Source organism: Oncorhynchus clarkii, chromosome 4 (genome assembly GCF_045791955.1).
Source record: "Oncorhynchus clarkii lewisi isolate Uvic-CL-2024 chromosome 4, UVic_Ocla_1.0, whole genome shotgun sequence".
Taxonomy (NCBI): domain Eukaryota; kingdom Metazoa; phylum Chordata; class Actinopteri; order Salmoniformes; family Salmonidae; genus Oncorhynchus; species Oncorhynchus clarkii.
The window spans coordinates 84,108,932-84,126,196 of NC_092150.1; the positions used below are offsets into that span (position 1 = coordinate 84,108,932).

The following is a 17,265-nucleotide window of genomic DNA, read 5'->3' on the forward strand; positions in this document are numbered from 1 at the left end:
ACCAGACAATGCAGTATGTTTACCATAGCGTGTCCAATGCCTGATTGCTTTCCGGAAAAGGGGAAGAAAGGAAATCAAAAGAATAGTGAACAAAACGGTTGTTAATAAGGAATGGGAGAAGAAAGAAACCAAAATAAAAAACAATGACGTAGGAGAAGCAGGATGATAGTTAGTTAGTACGTTAGTTAGTTGTTTAGATAACTGTTAGTTAGTAAGTAAATACAATGACTTAGTATTTCATGAAAGGTAAGTGTTAGTCTAACAAAGCATGTCTTCCCAAAGAGAGGGAGATAGACTGGCGGAAAGGTAAAGAAAGACAGACAGAGAAGAGGAAGGGGAAGAGAGAGCAAGAGAGTGAAGGAGCAAAAAAAGAGCCCTAGCTTAGCCTCTGGTCTGTGAGTCAGTGTTCCTTCATTGGTAGCTAGCTAGTGGGCTACATCCTTTAACAACCTCTTAGTGGCAGGAAATTAACACTTTACTTACTTTTCCACCTCTCTTCATCTCCATAGTACCGGCTGAAGAAACCCTTTCACTGCCCACTGGCCACTCACTCCCTCTCCACACCACAAACAAACAGCTACCTGCTATCGCTTTCTCACTGTGCTTGCACTCTTATAGTACAAGTATATATCCAGTTTACAGCCCTACTTCTTAAAGTTCAGTTGAGTAACAATGTTAGAATAGAATACAGTCATAGTTACAGCTATAGTACAGCACGTAGCAGTACCAGTGTATAGCCATAGAAATCATTGTCAATCATTAGAGGGGCTATGTCATGAACCCTCAAAACTCCAGAATAGGATGAAATGGCAGCCATATGGGTCTGGGAGAAATCCAAACCAGCCTAATAGGAATGAATGGCAGCCATATGGGTCTGGGAGAAATCCAAACCAGTCTAATAGGAATAAATGGCAGCCATATGGGTCTGGGAGAAATCCAAACCAGTCTAATAGGAATGAATGGCAGCCATATGGGTCTGGGAGAAATCCAAACCAGTCTAATAGGAATGAATGGCAGCCATATGGGTCTGGGAGAAATCCAAACCAGTCTAATAGGAATGAATGGCAGCCATATGGGTCTGGGAGAAATCCAAACCAGTCTAATTGGAATGAATGGCAGCCATATGGGTCTGGGAGAAATCCAAACCAGTCTAATAGGAATGAATGGCAGCCATATGGGTCTGGGAGAAATCAAAAGATATTGTCATATCATTATGAATACAGTTTATTCAGGTTTTATACCAATTGTCTGTATAAATAGCCTCAAAAATATATGTAAAAATACCATAAATGTCTACTTTTTTCTTGGAAAGCTGTGAGTGTTATTATAGGATACAATATCAGTACTTGTTGCATGTACATCTTGTCTAAATCCTGTCATCAATTGCTTTCAGCCAGTGTATGGCTGTATTTTTTATTTTTTTATTTTACCTTTATTTAACTAGGCAAGTTATTTTACCTTTATTTAACTAGGCAAGTTATTTTACCTTTATTTAACTAGGGTATCATAGTATTTAACTATGGCAGCCTAGGAACAGTGGGTTAACTGCCTTGTTCAGGGGCAGAACGACAGATTTTTACCTCGTCAGCTCGGGGATTCGATCTTGCAACCTTTCGGTTACAAGTCCAACGCTGAATGGAATGTTGGCACATTGGCAGTTACTTGGAAAAATTAAGGGAATCATTTCTTTAAAACTGGCCACCTAGCTAGCAAACATACATTACAGATACATTCTTCCAATTCATTATTTTACACACTGTCTCATTACAGCACTGCCAAACCATGGTTAACCAACTCTCTGACCAAAAATGGCTGACCTTGATCCCAACGTAAGAATGTTCATGTCCATTCTAGTATTCTGATGTGTACTGTGAACTATCTACGCTTACAAGGACCTATCAGATGCCATTTTAGCATCCATTTATACTATTTGAATAAGATGCTCCACTGATCTGAAACAAATGTCCAACAGAAGGCTCCTATTGTCTGTCACCCGAAGTCCCTCCATTGTCCCGAGTTAATGTGTGTCTTAAACCCTGCCGTGTAGTTTCTGTAGCTATACAGAGGAGCAGCATCTAGTTGTTTAAATGAAAACAGCTACTTCTGAAGTCAACAAGATAGCGACTCTTCGACAAGGCTCCTGATAGAAGTGTCAGCTTAGTCAAGAATAAAAGAAAGTAGTATACGTTTAAATGAAGAAAATAGGTTAAGTCTTCCAAAGCAACACAAGATAAGGAGAGTCAGAGAGGAACAGAGAGCCATGGTATCAGCTGCTCCACCACTATCAATCACTATGCAGTCTGTGCTTCTTTATTCACATAGTCACTGCTAGGGGTTATAAATAGAGGGGGAAACACTACCTAACCATACTGATAATACTTCAACACTACACAAATTTATAATGTCTCTCTCATAATATTTCTCAACTAACATGCTTAGGGCACTTGGAAAAGGTGCTATATAAAAATACACATTAATCTAATGTAATACATCAATTGTAAACAAAGGTAAACACTAATCTAACAACATAAACCCACGACACTAATAACAACCAATTAATCTATTAGTACAACTAATCAATACCAGTCGTGAACCTATGTCTGCTCAGTCTCCATGGTTACCTGTCTGAGGTTGCGTGTGACCTTGATGTCGTGCCAGCCATTATCGTTGAACTTCCCGTTGACGGGCTCCACAATGGCCTCGAAGGCCCCAGAGCCCAGGTTGATGACCAGGCTCACCGCCCCGTCCTTTAGGGCCAGGTTGACATAGTCCGCAGACTTCCCTGTGTGGAGCAAGAGACCGTTCCTCTGCCACGTCTTGAAGGAGAGCGTGATCTCATCACTGGATGACTGGATGGGGTTCTGGGACAGGTCGTAGCAGAAGTACTCAGAACCACGGAACGTCGCCACGTTCTCTTCTCTTGCTGGAAGTAGAGAGGAGAATAGATGTAAGTTTAGGTTATATTCAAGGCTCTTACCCAAGACGTATCGTACAGAAGTGACGACATTTATGTTGAAACATGCATTGAGTACATATGGTGACCCTGGAAGGAATGGAACCACAACCCACAAAGAGATGCATGGTCTCCATGAAAAGCATATCATTGACACAAGCAGGAAGTCCATTGTATAATCTGCCATATTTGACAGTTAAAACATGACACAATTACAATCCCTTCACATACAGAAGTAGGCGTTGAATCATGTCACGGTTACAAAATGAATCATATGTCATCACTTCCCATGAGAAGAGGACTGTGTAATCACCTCCCATGAGAAGAGGACTGTGTCATCATCTCCCATGAGAAGAGGAGTGTGTCATCACTTCCCATGAGAAGAGGACTGTGTAATCACCTCCCATGAAAAAGAGGACTGTGTCATCACCTCCCATGAGAAGAGGACTGTGTCATCATCTCCCATGAGAAGAGGACTGTGTCATCACTTCCCATGAGAAGAGGACTGTTTCAGCACCTCCCATGAGAAGAGGACTGTGTCATCATCTCCCATGAGAAGAGGACTGTGTCATCACCTTCCATGAGAAAAGGACTGTGTCCTCACCTCCCATGAGAAGAGGACTGTGTCATCATCTCCCATGAGAAGAGGAATGTGTCATCATCTCCCATGAGAAAAGAACTGTGTCATCTACTCCCATGAGAAGAGGACTGTGTCATCACGTCCCATGAGAAGAGGACTGTGTCATCACCTCCCATGAGAAGAGGACTGTGTCATCACCTCCCATGAGAAGAGGACTGTGTCATCACCTCCCATGAGAAGAGGACTGTGTGAAAAGAGGACTGTGTCATCACCTCCCATGAGAAGAGGACTGTGTCATCACCTCCCATGAGAAGAGGACATGAACTACAGTACCAGTCAAAAGTTTGAACACACCTACTCATTCAAAGGTTTTTCTTTATTTTCCCTATTAACTACATTGTGGAATAATAGTGAAGACATCAAATGCAGAATGCTGTGGTAGCCATGCTGGTTAAGTGTGCCTTGAATTCTAAATAAATCACAGACATTGTCACCAGCGAAGCACCCCCACACCATCACACCTCCTTTTCCATACTTCACAGTGGGAACCACACATGCGAGATCCTCCGTTCACCTACTCTGCGTCTCACAAAGAAATAGCTGTTGGAACCAAGAATCTCAGATTTAGACTCATCAGACCAAAGGACAGATTTCCACCGGTCTAATGCCCATTACTTGTGTTTCTTGGTCCAAGCAAGTCTCTTATTATTATTGGTGTCCTTTAGTAGTGGTTTATTTGCAGCAATTCAACCATGAAGGCCTGATTCACACAGTCTCCTCTGCACAGTTGATGTTGAGATGTGTCTGTTACTTGAACTCTATGAAGCATTTATTTGGGCTGCAATTTCTGAAAATGGTAACTATACCTCTGCAGCAGAGGTGACTCTGCGTCTTCCTTTCCCGTGGCGGTCCTCATGACAGCCAGGTAACTCTGGGTCTTCCTTTCCTGTGGCGGTCCTCATGACAGTCAGGTAACTCTGGGTCTTCCTTTCCTGTGGCGGTCCTCATGACAGCCAGGTAACTCTGGGTCTTCCTTTCCTGTGGCGGTCCTCATGACAGCCAGGTAACTCTGGGTCTTCATTTCCTGTGGCGGTCCTCATGACAGCCAGGTAACTCTGGGTCTTCCTTTCCTGTTGCGGTCCTCATGACAGCCAGGTAACTCTGGGTCTTACTTTCCTGTGGCGGTCCTCATGACAGCCAGGTAACTCTGGGTCTTCCTTTCCTGTGGCGGTCCTCATGACAGCTAGGTAACTCTGGGTCTTCCATTCCCGTGGCGGTCCTCACGACAGCCAGGTAACTCTGGGTCTTCCTTTCCTGTGGCGGTCCTCATGACAGCCAGGTTACTCTGGGTCTTCCTTTCCTGTGGCGGTCCTCATGACAGCCAGGTAACTCTGGGTCTTCCTTTCCTGTGGCGGTCCTCATGACAGCCAGGTAACTCTGGGTCTTCCTTTCCTGTTGCGGTCCTCATGACAGCCAGGTAACTCTGGGTCTTACTTTCCTGTGGCGGTCCTCATGACAGCCAGGTAACTCTGGGTCTTCCTTTCCTGTGGCGGTCCTCATGACAGCCAGGTAACTCTGGGTCTTCCATTCCTGTGGCGGTCCTCATGAGAGCCAGTTTCATCATGGCACTTGATTGTTTTTGCGACTGCACTTGAAGAAACTTTCAATGTTCTCGACATTTTCCAGAGAGCTGTTGTTGCCATAATATGGACTTGGTCTTTTACCAAATAGAGCTGTCTTCTGTATACCACCCCTACCTTGTCAGAACACAACTGATTGGCTCAAACGCATTAAGAAGGAAAGAAATTCCACTAATGTGCCTTTAACAAGGCACCTGCATTCCAGGTGACTGCCTCATGAAGCTGGTTGAGAGAATGAGTGTGCAAAGTTGCCATCGAGGCGTGGCTACTTCAAAAATCTCAAATATAAAATGTATTTTGATTTGTCTAACACTGTTTTGGTTACTACATGAATCCATATGTGTTATTTTGTAATTTGTATGTCTTCACTTTCATTCCAAAATGTAGAAACTAGTACAAATAAAGAAAAACCCTTGAATGAGTAGGTGTGTCCAAACTTTTGACTGGTAGTGTATGTCATCACCTCCCATGAGAAGACAGGACAGAGTAGCACAGTGGACCAAATCAATCTAATACAGTCACCACAGTGACATAATATCTATGAGTCACCATATAAGCTACCATAATGTTATCTTCATACCCTGATGCACTCATCAAAAAAAAAACAATCCGTATGACCTTCCAATGAGATCTCCATGCTAGCAGACTGATGATGATCTTCCACTGAGGTCTCCATGCTAGCAGACTGATGATGATCTTCCAATGAGATCTCCATGGTAGCAGACTGATTATGACCTTCCACTGAGGTCTCCATGCTAGCAGACTGATGATGATCTTCCACTGAGGTCTCCATGGTAGCAGACTGATTATGACCTTCCAATGAGATCTCCATGCTAGCAGACTGATGATGATCTTCCACTGAGTTCTCCATGGTAGCAGACTGATTATGACCTTCCACTGAGGTTTCTATGGTGGCAGACTGATTATGACCTTCCACTGAGGTCTCCATGGTGGCAGACTGATTATGACCTTCAACTGAGGTCTCCATGGTGGCAGACTGATGATGATCTTCCACTGAGGTCTCCATGGTGGCAGACTGATTATGACCTTCAACTGAGATCTCCATGCTAGCAGACTGATGATGATCTTCCACTGAGGTCTCCATGGTAGCAGACTGATTATGACCTTCCACTGAGGTTTCTATGGTGGCAGACTGATTATGACCTTCCACTGAGGTCTCCATGGTGGCAGACTGATTATGACCTTCAACTGAGGTCTCCATGGTGGCAGACTGATGATGATCTTACACTGAGGTCTCCATGGTAGCAGACTGATGATGATCTTCCACTGAGGTCTCCATGGTAGCAGACTGATTATGACCTTCCAATGAGATCTCCATGCTAGCAGACTGATGATGATCTTCCACTGAGGTCTCCATGGTAGCAGACTGATTATGACCTTCCACTGAGGTTTCTATGGAGGCAGACTGATTATGACCTTCCACTGAGGTCTCCATGGTGGCAGACTGATTATGACCTTCCACTGAGGTCTCCATGGTGGCAGACTGATGATGATCTTCCACTGAGGTCTCCATGGTAGCAGACTGATTATGACCTTCCACTGAGGTCTCTATGGAGGCAGACTGATTATGACCTTCCACTGAGGTCTCCATGGTGGCAGACTGATTATGACCTTCCACTGAGGTCTCCATGGTGGCAGACTGATGATGATCTTCCACTGAGGTCTCCATGGTAGCAGACTGATTATGACCTTCCACTGAGGTCTCCATGGTGGCAGACTGATTATGACCTTCCACTGAGGTCTCCATGGTGGCAGACTGATGATGATCTTCCACTGAGGTCTCCATGGTAGCAGACTGATTATGACCTTCCACTGAGGTCTCTATGGAGGCAGACTGATTATGACCTTCCACTGAGGTCTCCATGGTGGCAGACTGATTATGACCTTCCACTGAGGTCTCCGTGGTAGCAGACTGATTATGACCTTCCACTGAGGTCTCCATGGTAGTAGACTGATTATGATCTTCCACTGAGGTCTCCATGGTAGCAGACTGATTATGACCTTCCACTAGGATCTCCATGGTAGCAGACTGATTATGACCTTGCACTGAGATCTCCATGGTAGCAGACTGATTATGACCTTCCACTGAGATCTCCATGGTAGCAGACTGATTATGATCTTCCACTGAGGTCTCCATGGTAGCAGACTGATCATGATCTTCCACTGGGATCTCTCTGTATGGGGCTTTTTAGTCAGACTGTCAAATAGAGGAAATTGAGAGAGGAGACATGGAGACACAGGGGATTAGAAGAGGAGTCTGTGGGAGCCAGTATCAGAGCATGAGGTCTGATGCCAACTGGCTCAGAGACAGTTTATATCTACAAGCCATCAGACTGCTGAACACTTGAACTGGACAGACCATCTGCTCTGATTCTCCACACACACACACACACACACACACACAAACCTCTGCAACCAGACTGTTACTATACTGCTCAGTTTATACCCTTGCCCCCCATCTCCCCTTTGTGTAAATACATGTGTAAATATTGGACTTTACATGGTCCCTTCCTGTATTATACTGATGCTAAAGTGTTTATTCTATTCTACTGAGCCATTTACTTTATGTTCATATTCTTTTCTATTATAATTCTTATTGTTGTTGCAATGTCGAGAAGGAACCTGCAAGTCAGCATTTCATTGGACGATGTATACCACGCGTATAGCATACATACGACTAATAAAGTTGGATTTGAACTATAATGTCGAAGTAAAGCATTCAAAAAAATAATTAAGAAAGAAAGAAAGAGTGTATATGGGTCCAGGAAGCTCCAGACCATGATATCATGACTAGTGTCAGTTCTGACTGCTTGAAATGCTGCCTTTTAAACAGCCCTAGTACTAGAGGACAGGCCCAGTACTGCAGCTATTACAGACATAACCAACACCTGGCCTAGAGACTCCACACGGCTGAGGCTTCCAATTCAGTTATTCACCCTGCATGTTAATTAAAAGAAGAATACACCTGGCGGACACTGCAACAACAGCATCGTCTGTGCTCCAGGTATTAAATGTTAGAAGCTGTCACCTTCATAATAACAGACTATCCCTGTCATTTAAGTCTTTGCAAATGCCACATGCAGTGTTGTATGCATTTTAGCAGAGCTAGAGTGATCTGGAAATACATTAAATTACTGCTAATTATGTAATTCTGTACAGTCGTGGCCAAAAGTTTTGAGAATGACACATATATTAATTTTCACAACGCTTTCTGCCCCTGAACAGGCAGTTAACCCACTGTTCCTAGGCCATCATTGAAAATAAGAATTTGTTCTTAACTGACTTGCCTAGTTAAATAAAGGTAAAAAAAATAAAACAAAACATTTCTATTTTGGGTCCATGGCCAGGAAACTCCCCAGACCTTAATCCCATTGAGAACTTGGGGTCAATCCTCAAGAGGCGGGTGGACAAACAAAAACCCACAAATTCTGACAAACTCCAAGCATTGATTATGCAAGAATGGGCTGCCATCAGAAGTTAATTGACAGCATGCCAGGGCAGATTGCAGAGGTCTTGAAAAAGAAGGGTCAACGTTGCAAATATTGACTCTTTGCATCAACTTCATGTAATTGTCAATAAAAACACTTATGAAATGCTTGTAATTATACTTCACTATTCCATAGTAACATCTGACAAAAATATCTAAAGACACTGAAGGAGCAAACTTTATGGAATTTAATGTTTGTGTCATTCTCACAACTTTTGGCCATGACTACATATCACATTGTCAATAAGCCAATCACAAGTTTCTGGTCTGAGGGCAGGAGAGATTGTGAAACACAGAGAGAGGGAAATGGATAGACTGTCTCTAGAGCAGGCTAGGCTGGTGGTGGATAGACCGCCACTAGAGCAGGCTAGACTACGGGTGGATAGACTGCCTCTAGAGCAGGCTAGACTGCTGATGGATAGACTGCCTCTACAGCAGGCTAGACTGCTAGTGGATAGACCGCCTCTATAGCAGGCTAGACTGCTGGTGGATAGACTGCATCTAGAGCAGGCTAGACTGCTGATGGATAGACTGCCTCTAGAGCAGGCTAGACTGCTGGTGGATGGACTGCCTCTAGAGCAGGCTAGGCTGCTGTTGGATAGACTGCCTCGAGAGAAGGCTAGGCTGCTGTTGGATAGACTGCCAAAATAGCAGGCTAGACTGCCTCTATAGCAGCTAGACTGCTCGAGAGAGAGAGAGAGAGAGAGAGAGGAATAAAGGCAGTGAAGATTTCAGAAGGAGAGAGAGGCAGAGAGATCTAGAGTGAGGGAGAGAGAGGCAGAGAGATCTAGAGTGAGGGAGAGAGAGGCAGAGAGATCTAGAGTGAGGGAGAGAGAGGCAGAGAGATCTAGAGTGAGGGAGAGAGAGGCAGAGAGATCTAGAGTGAGGGAGAGAGAGGCAGATAGATCTAGAGTGAGGGAGAGAGAGTGCGCTGTAGATTATGTCTAGTCTAAATCAACACTTACTATTTCTCTCTGTTTACTTCACTGACTGACTGTTTGGTTTTTCATCTGACAGATTGCTCTTGCATTCATCATCCCAAGAACCAGCAGATAAGACACTGTACAGACAAACGATAAAGCATCAAAGATAGCAATAATACCCGGGTAAATATTGAACTTGAGGCAGAGGACATGGAAATTAAAATAGTTTACTGTTAGGCCTACTATGTTGTCTGCAGAGAAATGTGTTTACAGTACGCATAATAACTAATTCAGAATATAAATATAATATTTCAGAGCATACATCAGTCTTCAGCAGACTATGAATGTCACTTAACATTAACATTATCTATACAATCAAAAATCTATTTACTTATGATTAATTCATTAATGTTCATATCCCTGATGCTTTTAAGTAATCCCTATGCCAATGTCTACTTCAAGTGCTTTATATGCATCTAGGGTTTATAGCTGCTTTCAGTTCTAATCTTAAACCTTAGACGACAACGACATACTACAGTCTATACTCCTTGCTACCAGCTATAGATAAATATAGTTATCTTTTCAGTTCACCACTTGACGTCACCATATTGGAACAATATGTCTCCATAGCATGTAGCCTAGTTCCCATAATTATGTTGATGTCCTGTTCTCTCCTTCAGAGAACCGGGGTTATGAAATGAACCTGGACATATACGGCCAACTTGAGAAACCAAAAACGGATCTTTCTCTGTGTTTTTCCACTCTACACATGGCAACTCAGGAAGAGACACATAGAGTGTGTCCCAAATGGAACTTTATTCCCTAACAGACACCCAACCAGGCCCAGATCCCCTTCATTCGCCGGAGAATGAAATGCAGATTTGATACACTCTAACGGCAGGATAGAACAGCAGCCTCTGGTAAGACACAGGGCGGGGGCCTATTCATATATGTAAACAACAGCTGGTGCACGATATCATTGGCATAGGGTTTTGCTTGCCTGAGGTAGAGTATCTCATGATAAGCTGTAGACCACACTACCTACCTAGAGAGTTTTAATCTGTTTTTTTTCGCAGCTGTCTACATACCACCACAGACTGATGATGACACTAAAACCGCACTCAATGGGCTGTATACTGCCATAAGCAAACAGGAAAACGCTCATCCAGAGGCGGCGCTCCTAGTGGACTTGAGTGCAGGGAAACTTAAATCAGTTTACCCAAATTTCTATCAGCATGTTAAATGTGCAACCAGAGGGAAAAAAATTCTAGACCACCTTTAATCGGCACACAGAGACACGTACAAAGATTTCCCTCGCCCCCCATTTGGCAAATCTGACCATAATTATATCCTCCTGATTCTTGCTTACAAGCAAAAATGAAAGCAGGAAGCACCAGTGACAAGGTCTACGAAAAAGTGATAGATTTGCTCACACACATATACACACACACGCACGCATATGTACACACACACAAACACACACACACACACACACACACACACACACACACACACACACACACACACACACACACACACACACACACACACACACACACACACACACACACACACACCTATTTACTATTGCTAATACTTCAAAATTAAAACACTGTTCTATTCTACTGAGCCATTTGGTTTACGTTCTTATTATTTTATTATTTCTAATTGTTGTTGATTTGTTTAGAAGGAACCTGAAAGTAAGCATTTTGTTGGACAGTGTGTACCATGTGTATGCTGTGACTAGTAAAACACACACATCCTCATGCACCTAGGGAGGTAGGCAGCGGGCAGATGCGTGCTCACACACCGCCTCATATCGAACCACGTCACACCACATCCCTCTCTGTCAGGACGCAGCCGTTCCACCTGGCCAAGCATCTCCATATCCCAATGGAAAACACTGGAGGCAAGTCCAGGACAACTAGTTCACTTTTTTGACTCTGATCTGAGTCTAAAACCCCAGAGAGTGAAGCCGATGTGACAGACAGACAAAACATAGAAAGGAATCCCTCTCTTTACTCTCTTTACTCCACTTGAACCACCTTATCACTCCACACACTACATGTGTAGTCTGGCTGATAGTGTGACTGATGTATTATGTATCATATCTTAATTTGACCAGTATTGTCGTTGCGAAATAATCCTTCAGCAACAGGATTTTGAACGTTTAATCAATGATGTTGCTTGATTGATTGGTGGTTAGAATATTAGCTGGACAAAAGTAGGCTACATGTAAAGGGCAATACTGTTAACATAACAGTGTGTTAATAAAGGTTTTCAGTGAATTTAAATAAAACACAGAGCTCATCTACATTTCCTGTGCCGCAGGAAAATTCTCAGCAATTAAAGAGTGATCAAATTAAGAACCTACATATGTACTCTATGTAGTGCACTACTTTTGACCAGTCCTATAAACCCTGGTCAAAGTAGTGCACTATAATAGGGAATAGGGTGCCATTTGGGATGTACACCCTACTCTCTTGTGTGTGTGTGTGTGTGTGTGTGTGTGTGTGTGTGTGTGTGTGTGTGTGTGTGTGTGTGTGTGTGTGTGTGTGTGTGTTATGCCAGGACTTAAAAGCACACAGGGAGGTTACAGCATTAAAACCAAACACGCAGCGACAGGCAGCACTGTGATGGAGGGATGACATAAATATGACTGGTAGAGGAAGGGAGGTAGGGAGGGTGAGAGAAAGAGAGAGAGAAAGCGAGAGGGAGAGAGAGAGAGATGGGGAGGGTGAGAGAGAGAGAGCGAGTGAGGGGAGATTAAAGTCAAGGTTCTGACACTCTCACTGATATCTATCATAATGTGACACCTAACCTTACTAGCCAATCATGTCAAGAGTAGTTTTCAAAACGAGGTCAGTACTGTGGCTGTGTTATTCATATGCCTACAAGGTAGTCTAGAGTTTAAGAGGTTGGGAAAGTAACTGAAAGGTCGCTGGTTCGAAACCCCAAGCCAGCAAGGTGAAAGAATCTGCCGTTCAGCCCTTGAGTATGGTAATCAATCCCAAACAACAACTGCTACCTGAGGACGTTGATTAAGGCAGCCCCCCCGCACCTCTCTGATTGAGAGTGGTTGGGGAAAATGAGGAAGACACATTTAAAATGCATTCAGTTGTGCAACTGACTAGGTACCCCTTAGTCAGTCATCCAGTGAATACTAAATAAACTGTTTTTATTATTTAACAATTATATTAGCAGGGAGTCTGTTTGAGAACAAGGTAACCCTGCAGGGAAAACTAAGAAGATGTATAACAATATAATAATAAACAGACAATACTAAAACACCACTATATTATAACACCATTATACTATAACAACACTATATTATAACACCAATATACTACTATACTATAACACCACTATATTATAACACCACTATACTATAACAACACTATATTATAACACCACTATACTATAACACCACTATATTATAACACCACTATACTATAACAACACTATATTATAACACCACTATATTATAACACCATTATACTATAACAACACTATATTATAACACCAATATACTACTATATTATAACACCACTATGTTAGAACACCACTATATTATAACACCACTATATTATAACACCACTATATTATAACACCACTATATTATAACACCATTATACTATAACAACACTATATTATAACACCAATATACTACTATATTATAACACCACTATGTTAGAACACCACTATATTATAACACCACTATATTATAACACCACTATATTATAACACCACTATGTTAGAACACCACTATATTATAACACCACTATATTATGACACCACTATACTATTGCACCACTATATTATAACACCACTATATTATAACACCACTATATTATTGCACCACTATGTTATAACACCACTATTTTATAACACCACTATACTAGAACACCACTATATTATAACAACACTATATTATAACACCACTATACTACTATACTATAACACCACTACTGTTAGAACACCACTATATTATAACACCACTATATTATAACACCACTATATTATAACACCACTATACTACTATACTATAACACCACTATATTATAACACCACTATATAATAACACCACTATGTTAGAACATCACTATATTATAACACCACTATATTATAACACCACTATATTAGAACACCACTATATTATAACACCACTATACTACTATATTATAACACCACTATATTATAACACCACTATATTATAATACCACTAAACTACTATACTATAACACAACTATATTATAACACCACTATATTATAACACCACTATATTATAACACCACTATATTATAACACCACTATACTACTATACTATAACACCACTATATTATAACACCACTATATTATAACACCACTATGTTAGAACACCACTATATTTTAACACCACTATACTATTGCACCACTATATTATAACACCACTATATTATAACACCACTATACTACTATATTATAACACCACTATATTATAACACCACTATATTATGACACCACTATACTATTGCACCACTATATTATAACACCACTATATTATTGCACCACTATGTTATAACACCACTATTTTATAACACCACTATACTACTATACTATAACACCACTATGTTAGAACACCACTATTTTATAACACCACTATATTATAACACCACTATATTATAACACCACTATACTACTATACTATAACACCACTATATTATAACACCACTATATAATAACACCACTATGTTAGAACATCACAATATTATAACACCACTATATTATAAAACCACTATATTAGAACACCACTATATTATAACACCACTATATTATAACACCACTATATTATAACACCACTAAACTACTATACTATAACACCACTATATTATAACACCACTATATTATAACACCACTATATTATAACACCACTATATTATAACACCACTATATTATAACACCACTATACTACTATACTATAACACCACTATATTATAACACCACTATATTATAACACCACTATGTTAGAACACCACTATATTTTAACACCACTATACTATTGCACCACTATATTATAACACCACTATATTATAACACCACTATACTATTATATTATAACACCACTATATTATAACACCACTATATTACAACACCACTATATTATAACACCACTATATTATAACACCACTATGTTAGAACACCACTATATTATAACACCACTAAATTATAACAACACTATATTATAACACCACTATATTATAACACCACTATACTACTATACTATAACACCACTATGTTAGAACACCACTATATTATAACACCACTATACTATAACACCACTATATTATAACACCACTATACCACTATATTATAACACCACTATATTATAACACCACTATATTATAACACCACTATACTACTATACTATAACACCACTATATTATAACACCACTATATTATAACACCACTATGTTAGAACACCACTATATTTTAACACCACTATACTATTGCACCACTATATTATAACACCACTATATTATAACACCACTATACTACTATATTATAACACCACTATATTATAACATCACTATATTATGACACCACTATACTATTGCACCACTATATTATAACACCACTATATTATAACACCACTATATTATTGCACCACTATGTTATAACACCACTATTTTATAACACCACTATACTAGAACACCACTATATTATAACAACACTATATTATAACACCACTATACTACTATACTATAACACCACTATGTTAGAACACCACTATTTTATAACACCACTATATTATAACACCACTATATTATAACACCACTATACTACTATACTATAACACCACTATATTATAACACCACTATATAATAACACCACTATGTTAGAACATCACAATATTATAACACCACTATATTATAAAACCACTATATTAGAACACCACTATATTATAACACCACTATATTATAACACCACTATATTATAACACCACTAAACTACTATACTATAACACCACTATATTATAACACCACTATATTATAACACCACTATATTATAACACCACTATATTATAACACCACTATATTATAACACCACTATACTACTATACTATAACACCACTATATTATAACACCACTATATTATAACACCACTATGTTAGAACACCACTATATTTTAACACCACTATACTATTGCACCACTATATTATAACACCACTATATTATAACACCACTATACTATTATATTATAACACCACTATATTATAACACCACTATATTACAACACCACTATATTATAACACCACTATATTATAACACCACTATGTTAGAACACCACTATATTATAACACCACTAAATTATAACAACACTATATTATAACACCACTATATTATAACACCACTATACTACTATACTATAACACCACTATGTTAGAACACCACTATATTATAACACCACTATACTATAACACCACTATATTATAACACCACTATACCACTATATTATAACACCACTATATTATAACACCACTATACTACTATACTATAACACCACTATATTATAACACCACTATATAATAACACCACTATGTTAGAACACCACTATATTATAACATCACTATATTAGAACACCACTATATTATAACACCACTATATTATAACACCACTATATTATAACACCACTATACTACTATACTATAACACCACTATATTATAACACCACTATATTACAACACCACTATATTAGAACACCACTATATTATAACACCACTATACTATAACACCACTATACTATAACACCACTATACTATACCACCACTATACTACTATACTATAACACAACTATATTATAACACCACTATATTATAACACCACTATGTTAGAACACCACTATATTATAACACCACTAAATTATAACAACACTATATTATAACACCACTATATTATAACACCACTATACTACTATATTATAACACCACTATACTACTATACTATAACACCACTATATTATAACACCACTATATTATAACACCACTATATTATAACACCACTATGTTAGAACACCACTATATTATAACACCACTAAATTATAACAAAACTATATTATAACACCACTATATTATAACACCACTATACTACTATACTATAACACCACTATGTTAGAACACCACTATATTATAACACCACTATATTATAACACCACTATATTATAACACCACTATACTACTATACTATAACACCACTATATTATAACACCACTATATTATAACACCACTATGTTATAACACCACTATACCACTATATTATAACACCACTATATTATAACACCACTATACTATAAAACTACTATGTTAGAACACCACTATATTATAACACCACTATATTATAACACCACTATGTTAGAACACCACTATATTATAACACCAGTATATTATAACACCACTATATTATAACACCACTATGTTAGAACACCACTATATTATAACACAACTATACTACACCACTATGTTATAACACCACTATACTACTATACTATAACACCACTATATTATAACACCACTATACTATAACACCACTATGTTATAACACCACTATATTATAACACCACTATATTATAACACCACTATGTTATAACACCACTATATTATAACACCACTATATTATAACACCACT

The 17,265-nt window shown here is 39.3% G+C and overlaps 1 protein-coding gene across 3 annotated transcripts in view; it reads right to left on the bottom strand.

Moving 5' to 3' along the window:
• LOC139407382 (neurexin 3b) overlaps positions 1 to 17,265 on the bottom strand; it is a 614,879-nt gene that overhangs the window by 483,767 nt on the left and 113,847 nt on the right. For all 3 annotated transcript variants that reach the window (XM_071151120.1, XM_071151119.1, XM_071151121.1), the window contains exon 4: positions 2,622 to 2,923. In XM_071151120.1, the coding sequence (XP_071007221.1) occupies positions 2,622 to 2,923 (302 nt within the window). The remainder of the gene's footprint in view (positions 1 to 2,621; positions 2,924 to 17,265) is intronic.